The 24,375-nt window shown below is 40.7% G+C and overlaps 1 protein-coding gene across 1 annotated transcript in view; it reads right to left on the bottom strand.

Annotated features, from left to right (window-relative positions):
• LOC144774108 (vomeronasal type-2 receptor 26-like) overlaps positions 1 to 24,375 on the bottom strand; it is an 81,877-nt gene that overhangs the window by 51,099 nt on the left and 6,403 nt on the right. The window contains exon 3 of the mRNA XM_078659134.1: positions 7,926 to 8,217. Coding sequence (XP_078515260.1) covers positions 7,926 to 8,217 — 292 coding nt within the window. The remainder of the gene's footprint in view (positions 1 to 7,925; positions 8,218 to 24,375) is intronic.

A 24,375-nucleotide genomic window follows, 5' to 3' on the forward strand; every position in this document is an offset into this window, starting at 1 on the left:
AGGCTGAAGAAATCTTGTTAGGTGACACAAGGTCGAAGAAAAGTTGTTTAGTTGAGGACTTACTTGTGACATAAGGTCAAAGAAATACTGTTAGGGTTTAAAAAAAAAAAAATATATATATATATATTTTAAAAAGGGGGGTGTAAATACAAAATTAATTATTTCATTTTTAAAATAGTTTTTTTGTTTTAAGGCAATACTAATCAAAGATGCCTTACGTTATGGAGCAGAATACTTCGAGATGTTCCATTTTTAGGAGATGCTGTAAGATGACTCTGGTGTGTTTGCTCATTTTAATTCTGCTCTGGGTAGTTTTAGCTGTTATTATTCCATTTGAGTTTCACAAAGATTTTCATAAAGTTAACATGACAAGCATAGCTTCAGTTAGTCAAAACAAACATAGTGTAACTGGCAAAGTTATTGATCATCAACCTAACATTCATCAAGACAAATCTATTAGTGATTTTTCAAGCAATACATTCACAAAGCTTTTGAGTGAATATGTCAAGGTAATGGATGCAAAAGACTGCTATGTCTGTGTCAAGTTACCTGCTTCTGTTTCCGAGGGAGTAACATACAATATGCTTCCTCTTACATATGGTGTGACTTGTAGTGTGTTAGCTAGTTTGTTCTATCAGACCGGACGTTTAGAATACTATTATTCAGATTTTGACGAGATTTTCGCAAATCTAAAAATTGAGGGTGCTTTGAATAAGCATAAGACAGCCAAACAGATGAGGGAATTTTTCCTTGTTACTAATGAACTCACCTATGAGTATGCTTACAAGAACAATTTAACTTGCAAACTTAGTGCTGAAGGAAAGAAGTTTTTGAACCTGGTTGAAGAGAGGAGAGCAATTTACAAGAGAAATGAAATAGTCAAGCAGACTAAGTCCAGGTTCTGGCAGAAGGAGGATGAGAAGCTTAATGGCAAAATGCTTGAAAATGTTGCAATACACATAGACAAACCAATTAGTGGTAAGCTTTGCATTAGAAGAGATAATACACTTTTTGATAACTATTTTGTGGGTGCAAGTAATTGTGAAGATACTTATCAGATCATGGGAGGTTGGGGATTCAAAGGTGGAAAAGATCCAATCTTTCCTGGGATTTATTTTGTTTGTGGTGATAAGGCTTACTACAACCTTCCTGACCATTGGTATGGAACTTGTTATGTTGGGATTGTTTTTCCCAAAGTGTTCCATGTTGACAGAGATTCGGAAGGATTGTTCAAAATTCACAACTATGTAAATAGGGTCAAAAGAGAAACTTTCACAGACGTTTTGGGAGATATTTTTCAAGCAGTGATACCTTTTGTAGGTATAACCTTAAATGCAGGGAGAATCATAAAATTGTCCACAATTGTTGACAGATTGTCAACAGATACAGCTGATGGTTTCCAATTAGTGAACATTGAGGTCATTGCAATCAGATCTATGGTGATTCAAGATCGCCTTGCTTTAGACATACTCCTAGCAAAAGAGGGAGGAGTCTGTGGCATTTTGCATGTGCAACATTGTTGCACATATATCCCTGACGAGAGCAAGAACATTGAGATGTACATTAAAAACATCACAGAGATGCATTCAGAGATAATTCCATTAGAAGAAGAAGATTTTACAGAAAGACTTTCAAAAAGATTCCAAGCAATTAAAAACTGGTTCCATGACATTGGAAGTTCAGTTCTTGGCAAGATTTTGGCACCTTTGATTGTGATAATATTCATTTTTATTTTGACAAAAATTGGATGTTTGTTGCACAAAAGAAAGAAACAAATGAAGGAAAAGAAAAGAATTTATAAACTCAAAAAGGAAGAGGAGAGGGAGATTGAGTTACAAGAATTACACAGAGCTCGTTATGATAATTGCAAGGATTTTGCAGAAACAGATTTTTAGAAATACTGACACAGATGAATTTGAATCATTTTCTAAGAAGACTAAATTTCCAAATTTTGGGTGGTGGTGTGGTGATTTGTTAATCACCAGATGAGGGAGTTGATGGAGCGAGATAGAAAACAGAAATCTGTTTGAACTCGTGAAGTCACATTTCCATAACATAAATAATAAAATTAATGATTTGTGATATGTTTTGCTAATACAACCTAGATTAAACTCATTACATGGGGTTGGTAACATGTGTGCTCATAAACGTGCGTAAATGTTGCATCTTTTGTTCGTGCAAAATAATAAATTAATTTTGTCGTTTTCGTTTTGTCATTATTAACTGCAGCAAATTTAAAAGTGTCATGTGCTTATTTTGCTTTCCTTGTCTATGTGATGTCATTTCTACTATTCTAGGTGCACATAAGGTTTCATGGATTCATGAAGACTGGTAGATATGAAATGCTGCTTATATGTTGCTTGGTGCTAGGTAACATTAGACTAATTGGGTGGGTTAATCAATTAGTAAATGAAGGGTGGATACAGAATAAATGACAATTCTTACATTAATACTTTTCTTGTGTTTGTTTTATACTAGAAAAATAAGTTGCCTGCTTTTGGGCCTAGTTTGCTCGAGTTTGCTAAAAGATGAATTTTACTTCTGCAAGGAGCACGAGATGTCCATTTTGAAAAAAAGTGTTCGTCAAAGTCGCATTCACTGAACAAAAGCTGATGTGTTGTCATCATTCTGTCGGACGTGGCCAAGGTCAGAAACCGGTAGAAAAGAACAATTTTGATTATTTGGCATCCGCGGAAGTGGAATGGAGTCAGTGAGAACAGTTGCCTAAAAATTGTTGCAAACTAAGGAAGTTTTGGAACACGTACAAGAAAGACAATGGTCCTAAAGAATATGACCTAATGGAAGTTTTGAAATGTGGGTGACATGTCACTTGTCACTCTTGGACCAATCGGACATCGTTGTTTGCAGAAAATTTTCCTTTACTTAGATTAGCTAGCATAGAAAGGTATAAAAAGTCCATGCCCCTAGGGATGGGCTGGCTGCTGCTTTCTGACTTTCCGATGAGGGTGTCGTGCTGTTGGACATTGCGTGGAGCACGTAAGAATCCTCAAAGAACTTTACTTTATTTCCATTTATTTTAGCTCAGTTAGGGACTTAGGTTTTAGAAATGCTAAACTTATATTTTCTTGCTTAAACTATATTTTCTCATGATACTTTTCATTCATATTTGCTTAAATGCTAATAAAATTACATTTATGAAACTATATTTTGAATTATCTACAATTAGTTAATAAAATCTTACTTTTGAACTCAAGCTGGTCTTGGTTATTCAGAAGCGCAGGTTACTATTAGCTAGATGTCATCGCCATGGTGGTCATTTAAATAGTTAGGTTTGTTCATATGTTGTCATCATTTACCGCGGATGTATATAGATGTATATATTATATAGTATATAGGTTTAATTTGACCACCTGATTCAGTAGGCCAAAATATGTCATATTTGGTTAATGGGTCCATGAGTTAGAGTGGTGTATTATGAAGTAGGTTATAGAGTTAGGTACCGTTGTTTATGATATATTTCATATAGGCCGCTGGATCAGACCCATGATTAGAGTAGTCGCCGAGGCGAGAATTATCGAGTCCGCGGATATTGAGCCCAAGACCCTGCTGCGTCGGGACTTGAACCCTGGTCCCGGGCCTGATCTCTGCTTCAGAGTCTGCTGCTCTAACCAGTGAGTCACACTTCTCCACATGACTATTTGGGCTCATGAAGAAGCCATTCAGGTGGTCAGCCGCATACAATTTGGAGAGTAGTTCCGTTCTCTGGATACCAGACAGAAGTCAGGAGCCTTCTTTCTTCCAACATAGTCTTCTTCCGGTGTAATATTCCAAAGTCCAGGAATGCTTTAAGGGGGTGGAGCTAAGGTGCCAAATTTATCCTGTGCTATAACCAGTGACGGAAGAAGTCCCAGTTCTTTTTTCACAGGCCACTGTATCCATTTTTAGCACGTCCTCTTTGCTTTACAGTATGATTACCTCAAAGCTCTTATTTGAAGATTGCAGAAAAATAGGTGTTAATTATTTTTCTGGCTGCTCTAATTCCTGATATACAGGATTAGTATTTTAATCTGTACGCAATGTTTTCTACATAGGATAGCTAGGCATGCAGCAGTAAAAAATAACTGTTGAGTGGTAGTCACAGTTAGGGGTGCAGAGACAGAATAATGAGTAAGTCATTAATATCGTGGGTCAGAAATATTGACAGCAAGAATATCGTGGTCAATATTATCGACTTAAGGTAAGTAATATCGATTTCAAAAATATTGAAGTGTTTAATATAATTTGAAACAATGTAGGCACCTATTCGGATATCTGGCAGACTACCACCGCCGGCCCGGCGGGGGCGATCCGCTTGCCAAATATCTATATTCTCCCTTCCATATTAGTATGGCGAGGGGCACCGGGGTGGACGGAAAGACCATCCGCCGCTTTCCCGCCGGTCGCATTGCCGGCTGGGAGTAAAAGGCAGCCAATATGGTGGTGGTGCCTTGCAGGCACAACTATCCATATTAGCATGCCTGCGGTGAAATGCCTTTCCAATGCGGAGACTCCTCTGTGGAAAGGCATGCAGAGAATGCCTTTGAGGGCTGGTTGCGAGACCTCGTAAGGTGGATGCCTGCACTTACTGGCATGCACAAGGTGGCAGGCAGTGCGCAATGCCTGTCACGTTGTGCATGCAAATGCACAACATGCCAATGTTGCATTGCGGCAGGTCCTGCGGGACCGCCGCACCTCTGGCGGTCAGTCCCGCTTACCGTTATGGTGGTGGGCAGACAAAGTCCACCCGCCATCGTAATAGACCCTATAGTTGTTAACATTTTTATTTTTTTATTAATGTTATGTCTTTTAGTATATATTATACATGTATGTGATGTATTTTTTTGGATAAGAATGTTTTTATTTTTAATATATGTTTATATTTTTAGTAGGTATTACATTTTTTATTTGAATTTTGCTTTTTTAGTTATGGGTTTATTAGGGAAAAGAGCAGGAAGTAATTTAATTATATAACATTTATTGATTATTTAGTTATTTATTAATATTTGTTTAATTGAGATGTTATAGTGTTAAATGTGTAAAGTAATGTATTACTAATTGATAAATAATTGGTTGTTAATCCATTTTAATTAATTAATTGGTAAATATTTATGGTAATTGTGTATTAACTTTAGTTGTATATTGTGGTGTTTATAGCAGTAAAGGGTGGGAGGTAGTTTATTTTTAGTTCATTATTTAATAATTGGATGTACATTCATTTTAATTAATTAATTGGTAATTAATTATGGTAGTTGTGTAAATAATTTGGGTGTGGGTTGTGATGTTTTAGGTGTAAAGGGTGAGAAGTAATTTATTTTTAATTTATGATTTATTAATTAGTTGTTAATTCATTTTAAATAATTAATTGGTAATTCATTATGGTGATTGTGTAGTTAATCTTAGGTGTGTGTTTTGGTGTTTATAGGAGTAAAGGCTGGGAAGTAATTTGTGTTTAAATAATTAACATATAGTTGTTAATTAATGCTAATTATTTGATATTTATTTTGAGTAATTGTTAATTTTTTGTGCTTGGTTTTTACTTTTATAGGGGTAAAGGGTGGGTATTAAATACATTTCAATTATTTAATTATTAGTTGCTAATAGTAAACATTTTTAATTTAAAAATAAGTTTTAATTGTGTTTTATTATTTTATGCTTTAATTTAGGTGTGTGTTGTGGATATAATAGTGTTAAAGTGTTTGTAGTCAATCAATGTTTATTAGTTTTTGTTATTAATAATATGGTTAATTGATCATTAATTATGTTAATTATAGAAATAAATGTTTTACACAATGTTGAAGTGTTTTATTGTTGGTGTGGTGTTATAGGGGAGGAAATAAAATAAATAAATGTATGTTTTTATATATTTATTGGGTTTGTAAATATTTTCCTGTTTAAAATAATTATTTTTAATTTTTTATTTTATATAATATTTGTAGCAACCCTTCCGCTATCCAGCACTTTTCCTACTGTTGCACTCACTGGAGTTGGAATAGTAAATGTTACCCCTCCAGCAGCCAGCACTTTCCCTACTGTTGCTCTCACTGAAGTAGGAATACTAAATTTGACCCCTCCGCTATCCAGCACTTTCCCTACTGTTGCACTCACTGAATTTGGAATAGTAATTTTTACTTCTCCACTATCCAGCAATTTCCCCACTGTTGCCCTCACTGGAGTGGCAATAGTAATTTTTACCCCTCTGCTTTTCAGCACTTTCCCTACTGTTGCACTCATTGGAGTGGAAATAGTATTTTTTACCTCTCTGTATTCCAATATTTTTCTACTAGTTTAATGTTTTAATTTATTATAGATTTTTGTTTATTCTAATCATTAATATATATTTGTATTTTGTATATTATTTTAAACTTTTAACATAAGTTAAAAATAATAGTTTATTAATTGTTTTTTGTTTTTATATGTATAAATTATTATGTTTGTGTGTTTATTTTTTATTACGTTCATTTGTTATATTTCATTAAAATGTATATTACATTTATTTTATGTTGTTAATATTATATTTAATATTTCATTTATGTAATATATATTTTTGATATGTATATAAAAGTTTATATTTTATACATCCATATTTTTTACATCAATATTTTTCAGTCAATTGTTTTGTACTTACCTGTTTGAGTATAGGAGTCAATATTTTTGTTGTCAATATTTTTAACATTGATATTTTTTACATCAATGTTTTGTCAGTCAACCACTATTAGAGCATGTTAACAGTACATTTCTCCATGTCTGACTATTAAATAGTGGCTACAAGGCTTACATAGGGGTGACTGATTTATATAAAAAAGTTAGGTCAGTTAAAGTGCAGTTTATACAGTGCTACAATTAAGCTACTATGGTAGGCCTGAAGCCATGCTGGCATTGCCACTGTAGTGGGTAGTACAATACGTGCTTTAGTCCACTAGTGACATTTATCTTACATAACATACCCTAGGTACACCTTATACCGTATATTAGGGACTTATAAGTAAGTTAAATATTTCAATTAGGAGTGTACCATGTAAACCATTTTAAAATGGGGTCACAGGCACTTCACAACTGGTCAGCAGAGATACAGTGCCCAGAGTTCTACAGCCAGCAAAAGCAGGGCAAAATATCTGGGGGTACACCACGAAACGATTGTCATTCCCTACACTTTTCAACTGGTTTATCTACATCTTATTGATTTGCTGGCGATAAATCCATAGGCGTTCTGTTTCTCTGCTAATGATGGCAGATAATTTAGAACACAGAACACCTGATAACTCAGGGAAAACAGGATTGTTACCTCTTCCTAGCTACTCCAGGTATCCCATGCTGACTTATAGGCCCTGGGTGATTCTTTTGTAGGAGTTGCTCTGATAGTAGAAACTGATTTCAAAAGTCCTGCGTTGTCTGAGAACACCAGAGTGAAGAGGGAACCTGCCCTCCAAAGCCATGTTGAGAACGAGCCCCAGAGGTTCCATCAACAGCTAAGGAAAGATGGGATTAACAATTGGGCAACGGACTGAAAATTCTAGGAGTGAAGGCAAACAAGGCTGCGCCCTCCTCAAATGAGTTACCAATGTGACCCTTGCCAACTACCTGCGGATCTAGGAAACACATCTTATTATTATTGTAAATGTTTGAAGAGCATCAATATTTTCCATGGACCAATCTTGAAAAAGTTGGCTGAAAAACAGAGCTGTAACTTTGGAGCCGGGGGATACCAATTTTGGACAGCTCTGGTCCATTATCACATGTGGTTCCCTGATTCTGGGAGATTTCTGCATATATTACCCTCTTCCTTTTATCAGGTGCAAAGTGTGTGCATAAATGTCTTTAGGAGGAATTCAGCACCTGGTAAAAGCCACCCAGAGACATCACACCTCAAGCCTCAGCATGGGATCTTACATGCCATTGGTTGGATCTAAGATACTTCTATTCATTACCTGTGGGTAGTGAAGCACTCCCATGATCCTGGCCATGGGGACACTCAAGGATGAGAGGGATTCTCCGATGATTCCAGCCAGTGGTGGGCGCGTGGGACACCTGTATCCTGGAACTAGCCGCGTCTTTCCTGAGAGAAGCTCCAGAACCCCATCAGATGCTCTGCTCTCCGACATGCAGGAGTCGAAAATACGGAATCCAAGGGTGGTGTTTGGCAACAGGTGGGGATTGGAATTGATTTCTTCTGTGGCAAAAACCATGGCCAGTACGTCCCTGTAGTATCGGATGCTGAATCTAGTGGATAAAGTTAATAATGTTAATATTAATTGATGTGATAACAACATCCATGTGATAAAATTTCCAAATGTACGCTTACCCTGACGTATTATATTTGCGCTATTGTATTGTGTTTGATCTGTACAAGTGAGGATTTCTGGGCAGAATGAGATGGGCAATTTCTTTATTTGTTTTTAATTGACTGCTGACTTGAGTGCACCAGTTAGGTGTCTTGAACAGTGCCTTTCTTGTGTTTTTGATTATTTGTGATGATTGGTGATCCGGACATGCAAGGATTCCAGCAGCTTTGTAAACTGGCTCCACTACATGTCCATGCACCATTTGGTGAGTGTGGTACTGTTTCTCTGAACAATGTTTACTGGAGTATGTTTTTACATTTGCTTGATTTTATACTCAGGGCTTAACTAGCGATTTGTACTAAGGGCTGGGTATTGAAGAGGGAGATTTCTGGGTTTCTGGGCAGAGTTCCATAGGCAATTTATTTTTCAATTGACTACAGGCTCGCAGGCACAAGCTGGGTGTTTGGAGTGTTGCTGGTCTAGTGTTTTTATGTTATTGATGATTCTGACATGCATGAAGAACAACAGATTTGTAAAGCTAGGTCCATTGTGTATTCGCACAACGGGTGCACCACCAACGGCAAGCCCAGTTCCGAAACCAGGGGCCAGTATTACTGCAGATATTACCCTATCTTCCTAGGATGAGATCAAGGAACTGCAAAGGGCAGAGGCCAAATTATCTGACGATATACTCCCAAATAATATTAAGGCCCAGATAGGGACAGTTCACTTGCTACACTCCCCTGTTTGCAGTGCCTAATTAGTAAAAATTAAAATAACAGTGCCCCTCATTCACTTATTTTCCTACAGCACTCAGCCCTCAGCCGCGGGCGTCAGTGGTGGATATGGTTTAATTTTGATAGACACCTCACATAGGCCCAAAGTGGGCATGTCTGGTAGGCCAGCTGCCTTTCTCTGGCCAGCCATAAATCCTAACAAGAGGCCTCTATTTACCTGCACACTAGGGACTCAGGGCTGATGAAAGCTGCAACCCCCTGTCTCCTAAGAAGTGGTGAGTTTGCCTGCTACAGCCAATCCTGGTGTTGCTCTCATCCTGTGCAACAGCAAGGGAGCAGCATCTGGATTGCCTGCCAGGCCTAGGCCTCCGGAGTAGACAGCATGACACCGCGGGGGGGTTGGCCATACACAGTTTAATGATCAATAACTGTAATGGATTATTGTGAAACCATGCAGTGATTGGCCATTTCTGCCATTGCTGGGCAGGGCTTCTCAACTAGTGCCTGTCTCCTCTTTTTGTGAACCAATCTTTAACAAGGGTGCGGGGGGAGACCGAGCTGACCACAGACACCTCGTGGCCTTTGCTTTGGCCAGGCTCAAGTGCAGTCGCTTGCATTTTTGACCTAACGCCAATCCCTTGTTGTATGACTGTGTCACGAAAGCACAGATCCAATTGATCCCCAGTCACCCCTCATGGAGTGGGGTCCATGTCTCTATTCTGTGAGTCAATCAGCTGAGCTGGGTGCAGCCCTGATTATATGAATCATGTAGTTCCGGTCATCCATGACAGTGATATCCATGCCTGCTTTTTGCCTAGAGTTCTTTCCTTTGTATTTATATTTTACCTGTAGATGTGTGCTGGAGATTCCCCTTGGCCTTAAGTAAATCCTGTTTCCATCTGCAACATGTGCCTGACTTAGTCAGGCACGTGTTTGAAAAGACCACACCTGCAGTGGCCAGGCAGGCTCCAGTCGCATTTGTCCTGACTCCCAGGCCGAGCCTTGTTGTCATGTTGAGTGATCCTGTGCAGCGGTTGAAGTTGGGGGAGGGAGGGGGTCTGAAGGGCACAACATGAAAAGACATTTACTTACACTTGTTGGGATGGTTGTCTTAAAGACAGTGTATGGCCAGAGTCTCCTGTGCTGTGAAACCGAGGGAGGGGCGGACAGGCAGTGCTAAATTTGAGCTGGTGGTTTCCGGTGCTCTTTAATTGCCAATATTGGCTCTTATGTCAGTCTGCCACATGATGTTTGTTTTATTTAGCGATGAGCTCAAAACAGTTGTTTTTTTCATTTAATGTACATTAAAAATTAGCATTACCTGGCAACCAAGCCATTCTTATAGTTTTGGTGGCTTGAAACAATCTGTAGTGTCACACTTTTAGGAGTGTGATGGTTGGGATGTGTGTTTGTACAGTATTGACAGGGTCAATGGTTGGTGTGAGAGTAAGTGGCTTTCGATCGCGGGCCCTGGCACCTATTTATTCACAAATTAAGCACTGCGGACAGGTAAGCACAAGCCTTCCTGTCCGGGTCCCTGCTTCCAAGAAAGAAATGTAAATGTGCGTGCCAACTAGTCAATCTGCAAGTGTAAACGGTGCCTGGGCTGGATGTTGATATTTTGGCTTGGATTAGTGGTGTCACTTGAAGCTTCCTGAGATACGGCTTTATACTTTTTCAGATGTATTGTAAGGGAGAAACCAGCTACTTTGATGGGTATGGTAAGGGAGCTAGCAGCTAAGCTGTGTGAGGTAGGTGCTTCCAAAAGACACTTATAAAAATTCTGCACTACAATGTATAGTCTGCAAAAAATCTACATTTTTTAAACGCTTTGGGGCCGATTAGGATGTCATCCTAGCGCTGCTGGTACCGGCCACCAATGGTACGGCGGTCCCGCACCTGCAATTAGGATGCCACTGTGGCGGTGGCATCCTCCATTCCCAGCATTGTGGTGGGCGGTGTTCACTGCACCACCCACCACAATGCTGGGGATGCACAGTGTGCATTGTCATACACAAGGTGAGAGACACCACCATGACAATTCAGGGACGTACTATAGGTACCCTTCATTTCCCCGCCCCCCTACCCCCCAATACCCTGGGGCCCCACAACAGGCCCCCGAAAGCAGACTCTGCATGGCTTTCCATGGCGGGGTCTACACCATGAAAAGCCATGCTCTGCTGCCCATGCTAATATGAATGGCGGTGTCTAGCAGACACCATCACCATAGATACTCCCTGTTCCGCCCGGTCGACCGGCGGAAAACCGGAGGACGGCCATACTAATATGGTGGGGGGGGGGAGGATGTAGGGCGCCCTACATCCCAATCAACCCCTTTGTATCTTAAGCCTTTTTGAGCATTCTTTAGCAGCCTATTATATAATGTGTGCATTGCAAGCATAACATGATGATGTGCATGTTCACAGTGCTTACTGTCACAGACTGGGACCTTGTAGAACTAAAAATACACAAGTCACTATTCTCCACTGCACTTAACAGGGGTTAGTTCTGTGGGTCTCTGGTGCAGTGCATTAACTAATAGAGGTTTCATAATGTACAATAGTGCATTTCTCACTGATTAACATAACTTATGTTTCATTTTGATTTAAGCTGTGTATTATTTTATATATAGTTACCGGAAGGTGAAATACTGAAAAATGTTACAGAAGGTTTTGTTTTTTAGCCATGCACACCAGCTCAGACACCTCTACCCCTTTTATGCAGCATCTCAGTTCCCATTCTTTTTTTAATGCACTGGGTGCCAGTCTGATTATATGAATGTACGTCCCTGTCACATATTCGAGTTAACATTATTAACACATTAAATGCATAGAGGAACGCAGAAGTATTGCTGTACATAACACACAATCAGCAAAAGAGGTGCAGTGAATATCAGTTGACTTGAGAAACAAAACAACTGAACATAACACTGAAATGGAATTGAGAGTAAGGAGGTTGGCTTACATATTAACAAACTGAGACAGTCACAGAAGAAGCACACATTCATTGTGCAAGGCATGCATAGTTTAGTTTGACACATGGTGAGCTGGCAGGCTGCAGGCCTCGATGTGTAGCAGTTTCCCCTCTGCATTTTCTGAAGAACAATTTAGGCTGACTGCTGAATGGTAATTTTCGATTTCTCATGCAAGTGTGTAATGCACAGTGTTCTAAAGAGGGTCTTACAATGCATTTTAAGATCAAAGGCAGCATGCTGGTACTCTTAAGCTGTGGTGGCGGCCGGGGTGTAAGATTAACAACACAAGTTATTGTCAACCTTATTATACATAAGTGTGTGTGTGCGACAAAAGCCTAACACACAGGTCTCCCTTTTCTTAAAAGAGGTCTGCGTCTCATTTGCGTAGGCTGGCTCACACAGGGCCCGATTCACAGAACTAACTTAAGACAAAATCCTAAACGTACTACCATTTCGGTATTCACAGAAGGCACTTACTCATTTCGGTATTCACAGAAGTTAGGAGTCCTAACTTTAGGACTCCTAAATGCCTTCTGTGAATACTGAAAGTCTTAAAGTTAGGATTTGTCTCGGTTTAGGAGTCCTAAAGTTAGGACCCCTAACTTTACTACTCCTAAACTGAGAAAAATCCTAACTTTAAGACTTTCGGTATTCACAGAAGGCCTTTAGGAGCCCTAAAGTTAGGACTTCTGTGAGTACCAATATAAGTGCCTTCTGTAAATACCAAAATGGTAGAAAGTTTAGGATTTTGTCTTAAGTTAGTTCTGTGAATCGAGCCCACAAAGTGCAGTGCTCTAACATAAACCATCCTTTTCTCTTCCATTATAGTGAGTGGCTAGATTTTAAAATCATTGGGCACTTACTAACATGTTGCTGTAATTTTTGTTCCTCCTATAAAGTATATCCTTCCTCTTAACATCCCTCTAGCACAGCAGGATTATCACACACCTCACAAAATACTTGTTAAAGGAATATCTTTTTTCACCAAAAATGATTTTCACAGGCATTGTAGTATTTATTAACTTGTTTTTGATGTAAAATGTATGTGTTTGGTAGCCACTACTAAATGATGTTCTATTTTTCTTTTCATCATCTGGTAAAGCCTGAGAAACTTTACCTAATTTTTGGGCAAAGAACAGGAGGGCCAAACCTCCTTTGCCGCTCTTGCTCCCCCTACAACATAAGCACACCCGCGTTTAAGGTAAGGAAACTGATGCTTGTAAGAACTGGAACCACCAGTTCTCCGTGGGGTAGCTTGGCTCGAGCAGGAAGGCAGCCAGGGGCTTACGTGTAAAGCAGCCACTTAACACACACATCCAATGAGACACAAAGTGGGACGCAATAATGGAGACCACACCAGTGGTTGTGTTTGAAAATCAAGATCTTTTATATAGGCTTTAGGTCAGAGCAGATAAAGCATTAGCGAATCATTAGCATTGCATTAAAGCATCTCATTAAGACATTTCATGAATCACATTCAAAATGCATTTCCTGTAAAAGGGTAAACATTTCATTAAATATTCTCCATGCAGCAGAAAACTCCAATGAACACAGCCTGTCGCATTAAACTATTTAGCAGGCTAAGAGGGTACTTTCATAAACCTGGAGGATCCTGCAAGAAGCAACCATAGCATTGCATCAAAGTACCACATTAAACCTCTCGTGGACGCCTTCTAAATTGCACTTCATAGAAAGTGATAAAACATTTCAGCAAGTACTTTCAGTACAATGGAGAACTTCAAAGAACACAGCCTGTCGCGGTATGCTACTCGGCAGGCAGAAAGGTAATTCTATAAATTCTAGATTAACCTGTGGTAACCAACCACAAGCCTTTCTCCTTGTGAATACAGATCGTTTTGCGACCCAGAGTCAGATCATCAGAATACCATCAGAATGAATCCATAAGTATCACACCTCAGCCCCATCGGGAACTGTAGAAGCCCGCCCCTGCAGGAAATTCAGTACCGTGAAAAGGATCACCCTTGCATTAGCAGGCTTGTAAATAGGGCCAATAACATGAACGTTTCACACTGGAAACTGGCAGGTAGAACAATATATGGGGGAAAAGTGTCTATCTCCAAACCTCCTGGTTCTCGAGGCACATTAACAGGGGGGCCAACGGGCCCAGTCTCAGTTCACCCCGGGGCCGCGGGACCAATCGCGGCACAGAGAGACGGGCGTGCTGCCAATGACGAGGCCGAGCGCCCTCGTCACGTGATGGAGGCGGTGATGGCTTCAGGCCTAACGAGGCCTGACTGGACTACGCGGTGGCCTTCCTCAGGCTCCGGGGGCCGCCGCGGGACCTCCTTTCAGTCGGGTGGGGCCCGGCAACACGGCGGCGGCCCTCTCCTGGTACCGGGGGCCACCGAGGGGGGTCACAGCGCTTCAGACCCGGCACGTCACGGGGGACTGCGGCGGTGAGTAGGGGGTTGCTAGCGCCTCATGGAGGCAGTGCCCAGGCACCGCAGTGCTCGCTCCTGGGGCAAATCAGATGGCTCAGGAGAGCGCTTGGTGCAGGGCAGCCCAGCGCTTGTGGGGAGAGGCTTCTCGGCGCTGTGCAGGGCCACAGTATACAGCGCTTGGCCAAATAAACAGCCGACAGTGCTGGCAGGAGGGTAGGCAGTCTCCCACACACAGCGCTGGGCAGGGGACTTGAGTATAGCGTTTTTCCCACAACTGGGCAGGGTTGCAGTCAGGTTGAGTAGCAGAACAGTTCAGTAAAGGGGGGAGACAAGTGGGGCAAGGTGGGCCCACTGCAGGCAGGGGGTGCGCAGGGCAGCACAGTCCAGTACCTGGTCAATCCCCCAGCAGTCTCTGGTCATAAAAAAGTAAGCTTCTCGGTTGTTTGGATGGTTCTGCGCCCTTGGAGGTTGGTTTCTTGAAGTTGCTGAGGAAAGGGGGGGTTGAGTTGAAGGCTTGAAGAGTTTCTCCTCAGTCACTGCAGATGGACCCTGGGGTTCCCTACCACTGGGCCAGATCAGGGGGCTAGTCTAGGACACCTCACCCAGCTTAAGAGGCAGCACCTAAATTCTGTCACTCCCAGTAGCATAGGTTCCTAACTAGGCCCTCCCACCTAAAACTCCTGCGTGGGTTCCCCTGGTCAGTGATGCCCCAACTGACTAGAAAAAGTTCCCTCCATTGCTTAAGTATGCCCAGGTCAGGTGACCACTCTCTAAGGTGGCATAAATCAGGTCCGCCTTTCTTATGGAAGGTTCCAGGAGCTTCCCCACTCTACCTATGGACAGGGGAGGGGTGGCTGGCATTGCAACATTGTATGGGGATCCAGCCTGCTCCTGGCAGCTAGGGTGCTACACTAAAAAGATCACGCTGCTGTAGCAGGGGCCAGTGGAAGCCATGTTGGAAGTAGAGAGCACCCTTACCCTAACACAGATTAGCTATGAAAAGGTGCCCGAAGACCTAAGGGCAAACAAAAAGTAGGTGGGAGAAATGAGGCAAGGGCAAAAAATCACAGGGAAAGACCACCCTAGGGCTGACAGGTCTAACAATGCTATACTATATGTACATGGTAGTTAAGTGATATGTATGTAGTCTAGATGATGGGTGGGGTGGGTGCACATCAGTATCATTTCGAGGCATGGGTCTGTGTACTCAATATTAAAATATAGATTTGAATGTTGGACGTTCCATTGAAGAAAATGCACTGGATCAGGTATTATAATGGCTGGTGTAAGCCCTCTGCTCCAACATTCCAATGTTTCCTTTTCAGCCTCCTCCTTTTTAATTTGGGACATTCTACTCTCAGTGAATGGAATGTAATAATAGTCTTTAAGCCCAGCTGCCTCGGGCTACACCAGTTGTTGAAGGCCCTCTTCCTTGTCCTGTTATAGACCCTCACCTGTAGCTTGAGATATATGTCTGCTTTAGGGCCTTCAGCAACTAGTATGGTAACTAGTATGGTCCACCAAGGTAGCAGGCTATAACAGTCATATTGTGCAAAGGGGAGTTCTTGGAGATATAGTGCAATCATACACAAGATATGCATTTATACAGAAATATGATGTTATTGCACCAGACCATTGTACTCTGATGATTGACAGGTAACTTTAATATTCAATATTTAATATTTAATATTCAATTCAATTTAAAAATCTTTATTTCGGTTATATAAACCATGAAAGATGCATACAACTATTATTTCCAAATTCTGGTACAAGTAATACAGAGAAGTCTAGCATATCAGTGTATAGGAGAATTATATGAAAAATATGATGATGATAGTCAGTGAATTTATATAGCCCATTTGTTGAAAACATAAATACCATTGTAAATATGATTAAAAAAGGCATGTTTGTTAAAAAGAGGGTTTTTCAAATGTACAAAACAGATTTTGTGGCCCTTCTCATTACATTCAAAGCAGATAGCAATGTGTACATGGTAATATTTACAATAAAATTCCGTAAACAGGTCATCATTCGGACCACCTTCTTTTAGATATGCCTGGGATTGTTGAGCAATTCATTAAAGCTTCAATCCTACTTCAGCCCTTATAAAACTCACTGCTAGTAAATATTTCCTTATGCTAAAGACAATAACTTGTGCTGTATCGGACCTTAGTATTCTTTCTGCCTCTTTGCAAGATCGAATACCTAGGTTTAGACAGATGGGTTAAATCCATTTTTTCCTTGGCCTGACATCTGTGGAACAAAAAAATAGAATATGCGAGTCATTTTCTGCTGATTTATCTGAACAAAGTGAACACAAATCATTGACCTCGCTTTCTGGCCGTTGTGTTCCCCAGCCTGATGTAGCTGCATTAGTGCTCAATATCCCATATCTAAATTTCATATGTGGCATTTTTAGCCAGTTGTGGGCAAATCTTGTCTAAAAATGGCTCAAATTTTGGTGTGTCCTTAAACTAGAGAAACCTAATCATTAATACCCCGCTCACTGTGCCCTGCCTAACTTTAAGATTGGTAAGACGTCATTAATACAGTAGAGCAGCTACTTGCAAAGCCATTCATTGGACTGAGACGCAAAAAGAAACTAATTGTAAATCAATTAGGACCTGACCCGCCAGACCTAAAACTACAGCAAAGTGTCCAAGATAGAGGGAGGAACACACATGTACATTCTCAAAATCCGGGTATACAAACCTTGATTGGCTTACAGGGAATACTTAAAACAATTCTCTGCTCGGTTTCCCCTACTTGATTTTTGGTGGTGACATTCTTTGGACAATAAAAGGAGTAACAGACTTGAAGCATTTGTCGGATAAAATAGGAAGCATGCACACACAAGAATTCATATGGAATACCTAACGAGACTGGAAATGTTGGGAGACAACACCTAGTGAAGACCACATAAGCGACGTATACTAAAAAGCAGTAAAGAAACACAATGAAGCAGTCAATAGGAATAGACACATACAGTCAAAAATAATTGATTGCATTTGTTTCTGTGGAGCTTTTGAATTGGCATTACGAGGGCATGATGAATCTGAAAGTTCCTCAAATCCTGGTATTTTCAAAGGCCTTGTGCATTTAACAAGTGCTACAGCTTTTAAAAACACCTCTTAAAAGGTACAAAATGTACTCCTTGAGTGTATGCTAGATATTATAAGAAGCTATATTGTTCAACAGTTGAAAAACGCAGACTTTGTGGGTACTCAGGCTGATGACACAACTGATGTGGCCACTAAAACACAGCATGCATTTGTTTTTCTGTACCGACAATGACAGTAAACCATTGCTTCTGCTATGCTCTGTGAATTGAACTGATTTTTCCAGAACAGCCTCAAAAACAAAAACTTTGCACACAAAGCTAGGTGCAATGCAGATAGATTGGGCCTACATTGGCGGCATTGATTGACTTTTGTAAGGGCCACTGAGGAGCGAAAAAGAGTGGCAAATGTCACCCCTACTAAGTGCATCTCGATAACATACGGTGATTGTGAGTACAGCCACACTGGACTAGGTGGTGGGAATTACAGGTACCTCTTCCTATTGTGTCCTGGAAAAGTACACTTTCTACAGGGTCACAAATAGGAAGACAACAAACAAGAACTGACCTACTTGATGTTGCCTTTCCTAGAAGACTTCTAAAGCACCCGAAATCCCTTGCAGGCCAGCATAAGGTTTTGTCCTTGATCACAGCACATAGGTGTTTCAACAAAACACAGCTTGTTGACTCCAGTATTAGCAGGAAGGATGTCAACCTGACTGAAATCATAGAAATACTCTAATAAGAAAGACCTCATGAAAATGTTAAACTGTCCCAAGGTACCCCGATTGAGGAGCAAGTTGATCTGCGAGTATCCCCACCTATTGAACATAATATGGAGGCTCAAGATACGATTGGTAATCTGTATTTGCTTATTTCAAAACTAAAAAACAAAGTGGAAGTATTGTGTAAGACCACCCTAGGCAGTACCAGAACTGGACCGCTCTCTCTCTAAAAAAATCTAGACCAGAGTCTAAAAACTTAATGCATTGGCGGAGGGGGGCCCACCTCTGAGATCAGATGAAGACCAGCACCTGACAATTGGAAAATCTACACCAAATGCGTGTGTATAAAAGTTGATGAAAGCAAAAACAGATCACGGCATAATAACACATGTATTTGGAGAATCCCGGAGACAATAGCTGAGGGGGACCTGAAATCTGACATTAAGGGCCTGCTTATCACTCTAGTGTAAATGCCTGAGGATCACCATATAGAACTGGATCGCACATACCGTGTCATAAACACTTTTCAGATCAAGAACAAGCCTACCCCTGATACATTAACTCTATTCCATTACTTTGAAGTGAAGGAGTAGATTTTAGCAGTGCAAGAAAATGAGACCTGAGTGTGCACACAGGATCTACTCTAGCCCTCATTCAACTTGTTGACTATGGCTAAATGCAAGTCTCTTAAGTTAGTCACTGAGTTTCTCCAAACAAAACGAAGATCAACAACATGTGGGGGTTACCCATTCAGATAGATTTTTCAGTGGAATGGTAAAACCATGGCAGACTCAACTAGACCTCTTTGATCTTGAAATTAGAGCTGGAGGAATCAGCAAAATAGACTTGCTCCACCTGGCAGAAACAACAGTTGAGAAGGGAAAGTTCGTAATGGACTTGGACAGAAATCACAATACACTAGTGATGTGGATCCTAACTCTTCACAGGTTGCTTGACATGCTTTTCTTCTGACTTATATTGTGAGGAGTTTGTAACGGGTGTCTTTAGGATGTCTATCTCTGAGATATACATCTCCCAAATGGCCCCTCAATATATGGCAGAAGATAGAAGAAGGGATCTCAGAGGAAAACATTTGAGGCATGCGTAAAAGCCTTCCTGGTAAAAATGCCCAGAGCCAAGATGAGTTCACCAACTTTTTTTTATCAAATATTTGTTAATATTTATGATTGCTTCTCTCTGTAAATTTTTTGCCTATGTTGGTGAGACCAGAGAGTCATACCTTCTTTGATTTATTTGACCCTTTTGCTTCGCACCATACCAAAGAAAGACCCTACTTTATGTAGTTATTTTAGATCCAGGGGCATATTTATGAAAACATCTCTCAGCACATAAGAACAAGTGATCTTGCAGCCCAACATGAGAGGGAAAGGGCAGGAGTTTGCAGAGCATTTCTGTCTACTCCCTGATCTGGCACACAATGAGCTGTCTAGTGCCAATGTAGGTACCCTTGCACCATGGTATGAGAATGTCTGCAGGATGATTTTTGTGCAGGATGGTACACCTCCCTGCACAAAAACAATCCTCTGAGGCATTTTCTACTTTCTATGTGTGCTGCAGAATAATAGGGACATGACCCAGTGGGCCCTGAATCTTAGAAACAAGGGGGCATATTAACAAGAACCTTGTTAAAATTATCGCCATTTTAGCAGCGGGAAACTGCTGCTAAAACGACGATAATGGGCTTGATAATATGCGTTATAGAATTCCAATAGAAGCCCAGGTTAGATGTCCTGCACATCTACCCTGGGCTTCTATTGGAATTCTATACCGCATATTAGCAATTCCTGCCACTAAAACAACTATAATTTTAACGAGGTTCTTGCTAATATGCCCCATGGTTTCCTGCAACCAAAATCAACTATTCTTCTCTTGCTAGACCCTATGACAGGGTGAACTGAGAGGCTTATACAAAAAACTTTAATCAAGGCAGATTTATGGCCCAGAATTTGCACTATGATACTGGAAGATTTCCACGATCATCTACGTATTTATTGGTACAATCAAACAGGCTGGGGTTATACCCATGCCTCAAAGCATACCGCAGGGGTGTCTACTGTTACTCTCACCTTTTGCTTTATAAATTTGACCCTGTTTAAGGAATGTTATTCAAACTCCAATATAAAAGGCCCAATAGTGGCAGGCAAATAGATCACATTTTCAATGTTCAATGATGATGTGATATCTTGTATAACTAATGCAGCAGTTTCATTACCTGCACTGCTTGAGGAGTTGGGAAAGTTCCAAACAGTTTCATGATTTAAGGTGAACTATGACAAATGAATAACAATGGGGATTCGGCCCAGTACAGGAAGAGCAAACGCAGGGAGAGGAGTTACAGATGTCAATGGTGTTGGGAAGGAGTGGAGTATCTTGGGATTACTTTATCAACACATGTAAACTGCACATAGTAACAAACCAGGCCAACATTTCCCCTTTATTAAACCCTGTAGGTCCTATGTATGAAAAAGTCCCAAAGTGCAGCACAACAAGTCACCTTGCTGCACTGCACTGCATGACAGGGAAAGGGTAGGAATGCAAGGTGTTTAAGGCCATATGCCGCTTTCCTACCTTTTCTCAATGATGGTGCCATTTTGGCAGCCTAGCACCAACACAGGCACCCTTCACCTTGGTGCCAGTGTACCTGCATTGCATGCAGGATTGTTTTTGTGCAGGAAGGGACCCTTTTTGTCAAATCTCTATAAATGAAGCAATACATCTGCTGTTCTTGTACTACACAATACCAGCTTGTTTTCAGAGGATATTTATTTATACTCAGTGCTCGAGTGGACAGAGACCTTTATCCAGATGAGCTAAAAGAGACTGCTGTGTTTCCTCTTTTTAAAAGTCTAGCATAGATTTTTAGGTGCCTACTAATTGTAGGGTCATCACACTCACACATTTCTTCTCCTTAGTTTTTACAATGCATCTGACGTCAATAACTATGGGGGTGATTTATAGTTCTTATCCCTTTTTGTATCCCACACAAGATATCAGCTGTGCTACCTCTACACATGTTGTAATAAACTGTTCTTTGCCCACAGAGTATAGCATCTGTGACAAATGAATGCACACTGTAGTAAAATATTCTCATACCTTACAGATGGTCAGTTTAGAGACTTTTATACATACTGTAATATATGAGATAAGGGACACCCTACTGTACATTATAAGAATACTGTAGGTCAACAAGGAGTTCTATGAAATATAGAGCCTTTATAAGGTCATGGAACTCCGAGTTGACTTGCAATATCCTTATAATGTACAGTTGGGGATACTTTATCTCATATAATACTAAGGAACATTTTGGTATTTTTATGAAGATTGATACTATGTCAGGGATGTCTGGTCTAACATACAACATAAAAGAAACACATAATCATTTTCTACCTTTCCAAGTACAGAGGAGCAGAACTGCATAGAGGTTTCATTTATTATAGCACATGGTAAATAAAAAGATGCAAGATATTGATGTAAGTTCAGAAGCTTCCCTGTGCCTTGTGTTAAAAAGTATTCATTGAAAAAACAGCAAAGTTTCAATAAGATTCTTCTCGGTTTCCTCACAGTTACCCTTAAAGCTTGTTATCTTTAGCTGCAAAAAATGTATAGTTTCATATCGTGCTGCCAGAGGAAAGTAGGTAACATGCTGCCCTGACTTTATGAGGTGTGACATCAGAAGACACTAATTATACTTTATTACAGGCGCCTTCTGATGTTGTTCCTTATTACAGGTGCGTTTTGACATCAGAAAGCACCTGTAATAAGGAAATAAAGCTGTTCTCATTATTGGGATATTTCCTTATCCTTAGTAATATGAATTGTTCTTAACCCTCACATTCTCTGCTTTGACCCATCTACACATGTTGGAATTAACTGTTCTTGACCTGCATCTCAAATCAGCTGCGACCTTTATGTACAGACACTTTATTAAAGAGTTCTCACCCAGTCGCGAGTTGTAATAAACTGTTCTTAATGCTCACAGGACATAAGCTGTGATACACATATTTAAATAATCTCTTCTTGCCCCTCACAGGTTATCAGCTGTAACTCTTCTACAGATACTGTGATGACCTCTTCTCACCCCTCACAGGTTATCAGCTGTGACACTTCTACACATACTGTGATGATCTCTTCTTACCCCTCTCATGTTATCAGCTGTGATACTTCTACACAAACTATGATGATCTCTTCTTACTCCTCACAGATTATCAGCTGTGACACTTCTACACATACTGTGACAATCTCTTCACACTCCTCACAGGGTATCAGCTGTGATACTTCTACACAAACTATGATGATCTCTTCTTACTCCTCACAGATTATCAGCTGTGACACTTCTACACATACTGTGACAATCTCTTCACACTCCTCACAGGGTATCAGCTGTGACACTTCTACACATACTGAGACAATCTCTTCTCACTCCTCACAGGTTATCAGCTGTGGTACTTTTACACATACTGAGACAATCTCTTCTCACTCCTCACAGGTTATCAGCTGTGATACTTCTACACATACTGAGACAATCTCTTCTCACTCCTCAAAGGTTATCAGCTGTGATGCTTCTACACATACTGTGACAATCTCTTCAAACTCCTCACAGGGTATCAGCTGTGACACTTCTACACATACTGAGACAATCTCTTCTCACTCCTCACAGGTTATCAGCTGTGGTAATTCTACACATACTGAGACAATCTCTTCTCACTCCCCACAGGTTATCAGCTGTGATGCTTCTACACATACTGTGACAATCTCTTCACACTCCTCACAGGGTATCAGCTGTGACACTTCTACACATACTGAGACAATCTCTTCTCACTCCTCACAGGTTATCAGCTGTGGTACTTCTACACATACTGAGACAATCTCTTCTCACTCCTCACAGGTTATCAGCTGTGATACTTCTACACATACTGAGACAATCTCTTCTCACTCCTCACAGGTTATCAGCTGTGATGCTTCTACACATACTGTGGCAATCTCTTCTCACTCCTCACAGGTTATCAGCTGTGATACTTCTACACATACTGAGACAATCTCTTCTCACTCCTCACAGGTTATCAGCTGTGATGCTTCTACACATACTGGGATAATCTCTTCTCACTCCTCACAGGTTATCAGCTGTGATGCTTCTACACATACTGTGACAATCTCTTCACACTCCTCACAGGGTATCAGCTGTGATGCTTCTACACACACTGAGACAATCTCTTCTCACTCCTCACAGGTTATCAGCTGTGATACTTCTACACATACTGTGACGATCTCTTCACACTCCTCACAGGGTATCAGCTGTGACACTTCTACACATACTGAGACAATCTCTTCTCACTCCTCACAGGTTATCAGCTGTGATACTTCTACACATACTGAGACAATCTCTTCTCACTCCTCACAGGTTATCAGCTGTGATGCTTCTACACATACTGTGGCAATCTCTTCTCACTCCTCACAGGTTATCAGCTGTGATACTTCTACACATACTGAGACAATCTCTTCTCACTCCTCACAGGTTATCAGCTGTGATGCTTCTACACATACTGAGACAATCTCTTCTCACTCCTCACAGGTTATCAGCTGTGATGCTTCTACACATACTGTGACAATCTCTTCACACTCCTCACAGGTTATCAGCTGTGATACTTCTACACATATGAGACAATCTCTTCTCACTCCTCACAGGTTATCAGCTGTGATGCTTCTACACATACTGAGGCAATCTCTTTTCACTCCTCACAGTTTATCAGCTGTGACACTTCTACACATACTGTGATGATCTCTTCTTACTCCTCACAGATTATCAGCTGTGACACTTCTACACATACTGTGACAATCTCTTCTCACGCCTCACAGGGTATCAGCTGTGACACTTCTACATATACTGTGGTAATCTCTTCTCACCCCACCAGGTTATCAACTGTGATACTTCTACACATACTGTGATGATCTCTTCTTACCCCTCTCATGTTATCAGCTGTGATACTTCTACACATACTAAGACAATCTCTTCTCACTCCTCACAGGTTATCAGCTGTGATACTTCTACACATACTAAGACAATCTCTTCTCACTCCTCACAGGTTATCAGCTGTGATACTTCTACACATACTAAGACAATCTCTTCTCACTCCTCACAGGTTATCAGCTGTGATACTTCTACACAAACTATGATAACCTCG

Source organism: Lissotriton helveticus, chromosome 8 (assembly GCF_964261635.1).
Source record: "Lissotriton helveticus chromosome 8, aLisHel1.1, whole genome shotgun sequence".
Taxonomy (NCBI): Eukaryota; Metazoa; Chordata; class Amphibia; order Caudata; family Salamandridae; genus Lissotriton; species Lissotriton helveticus.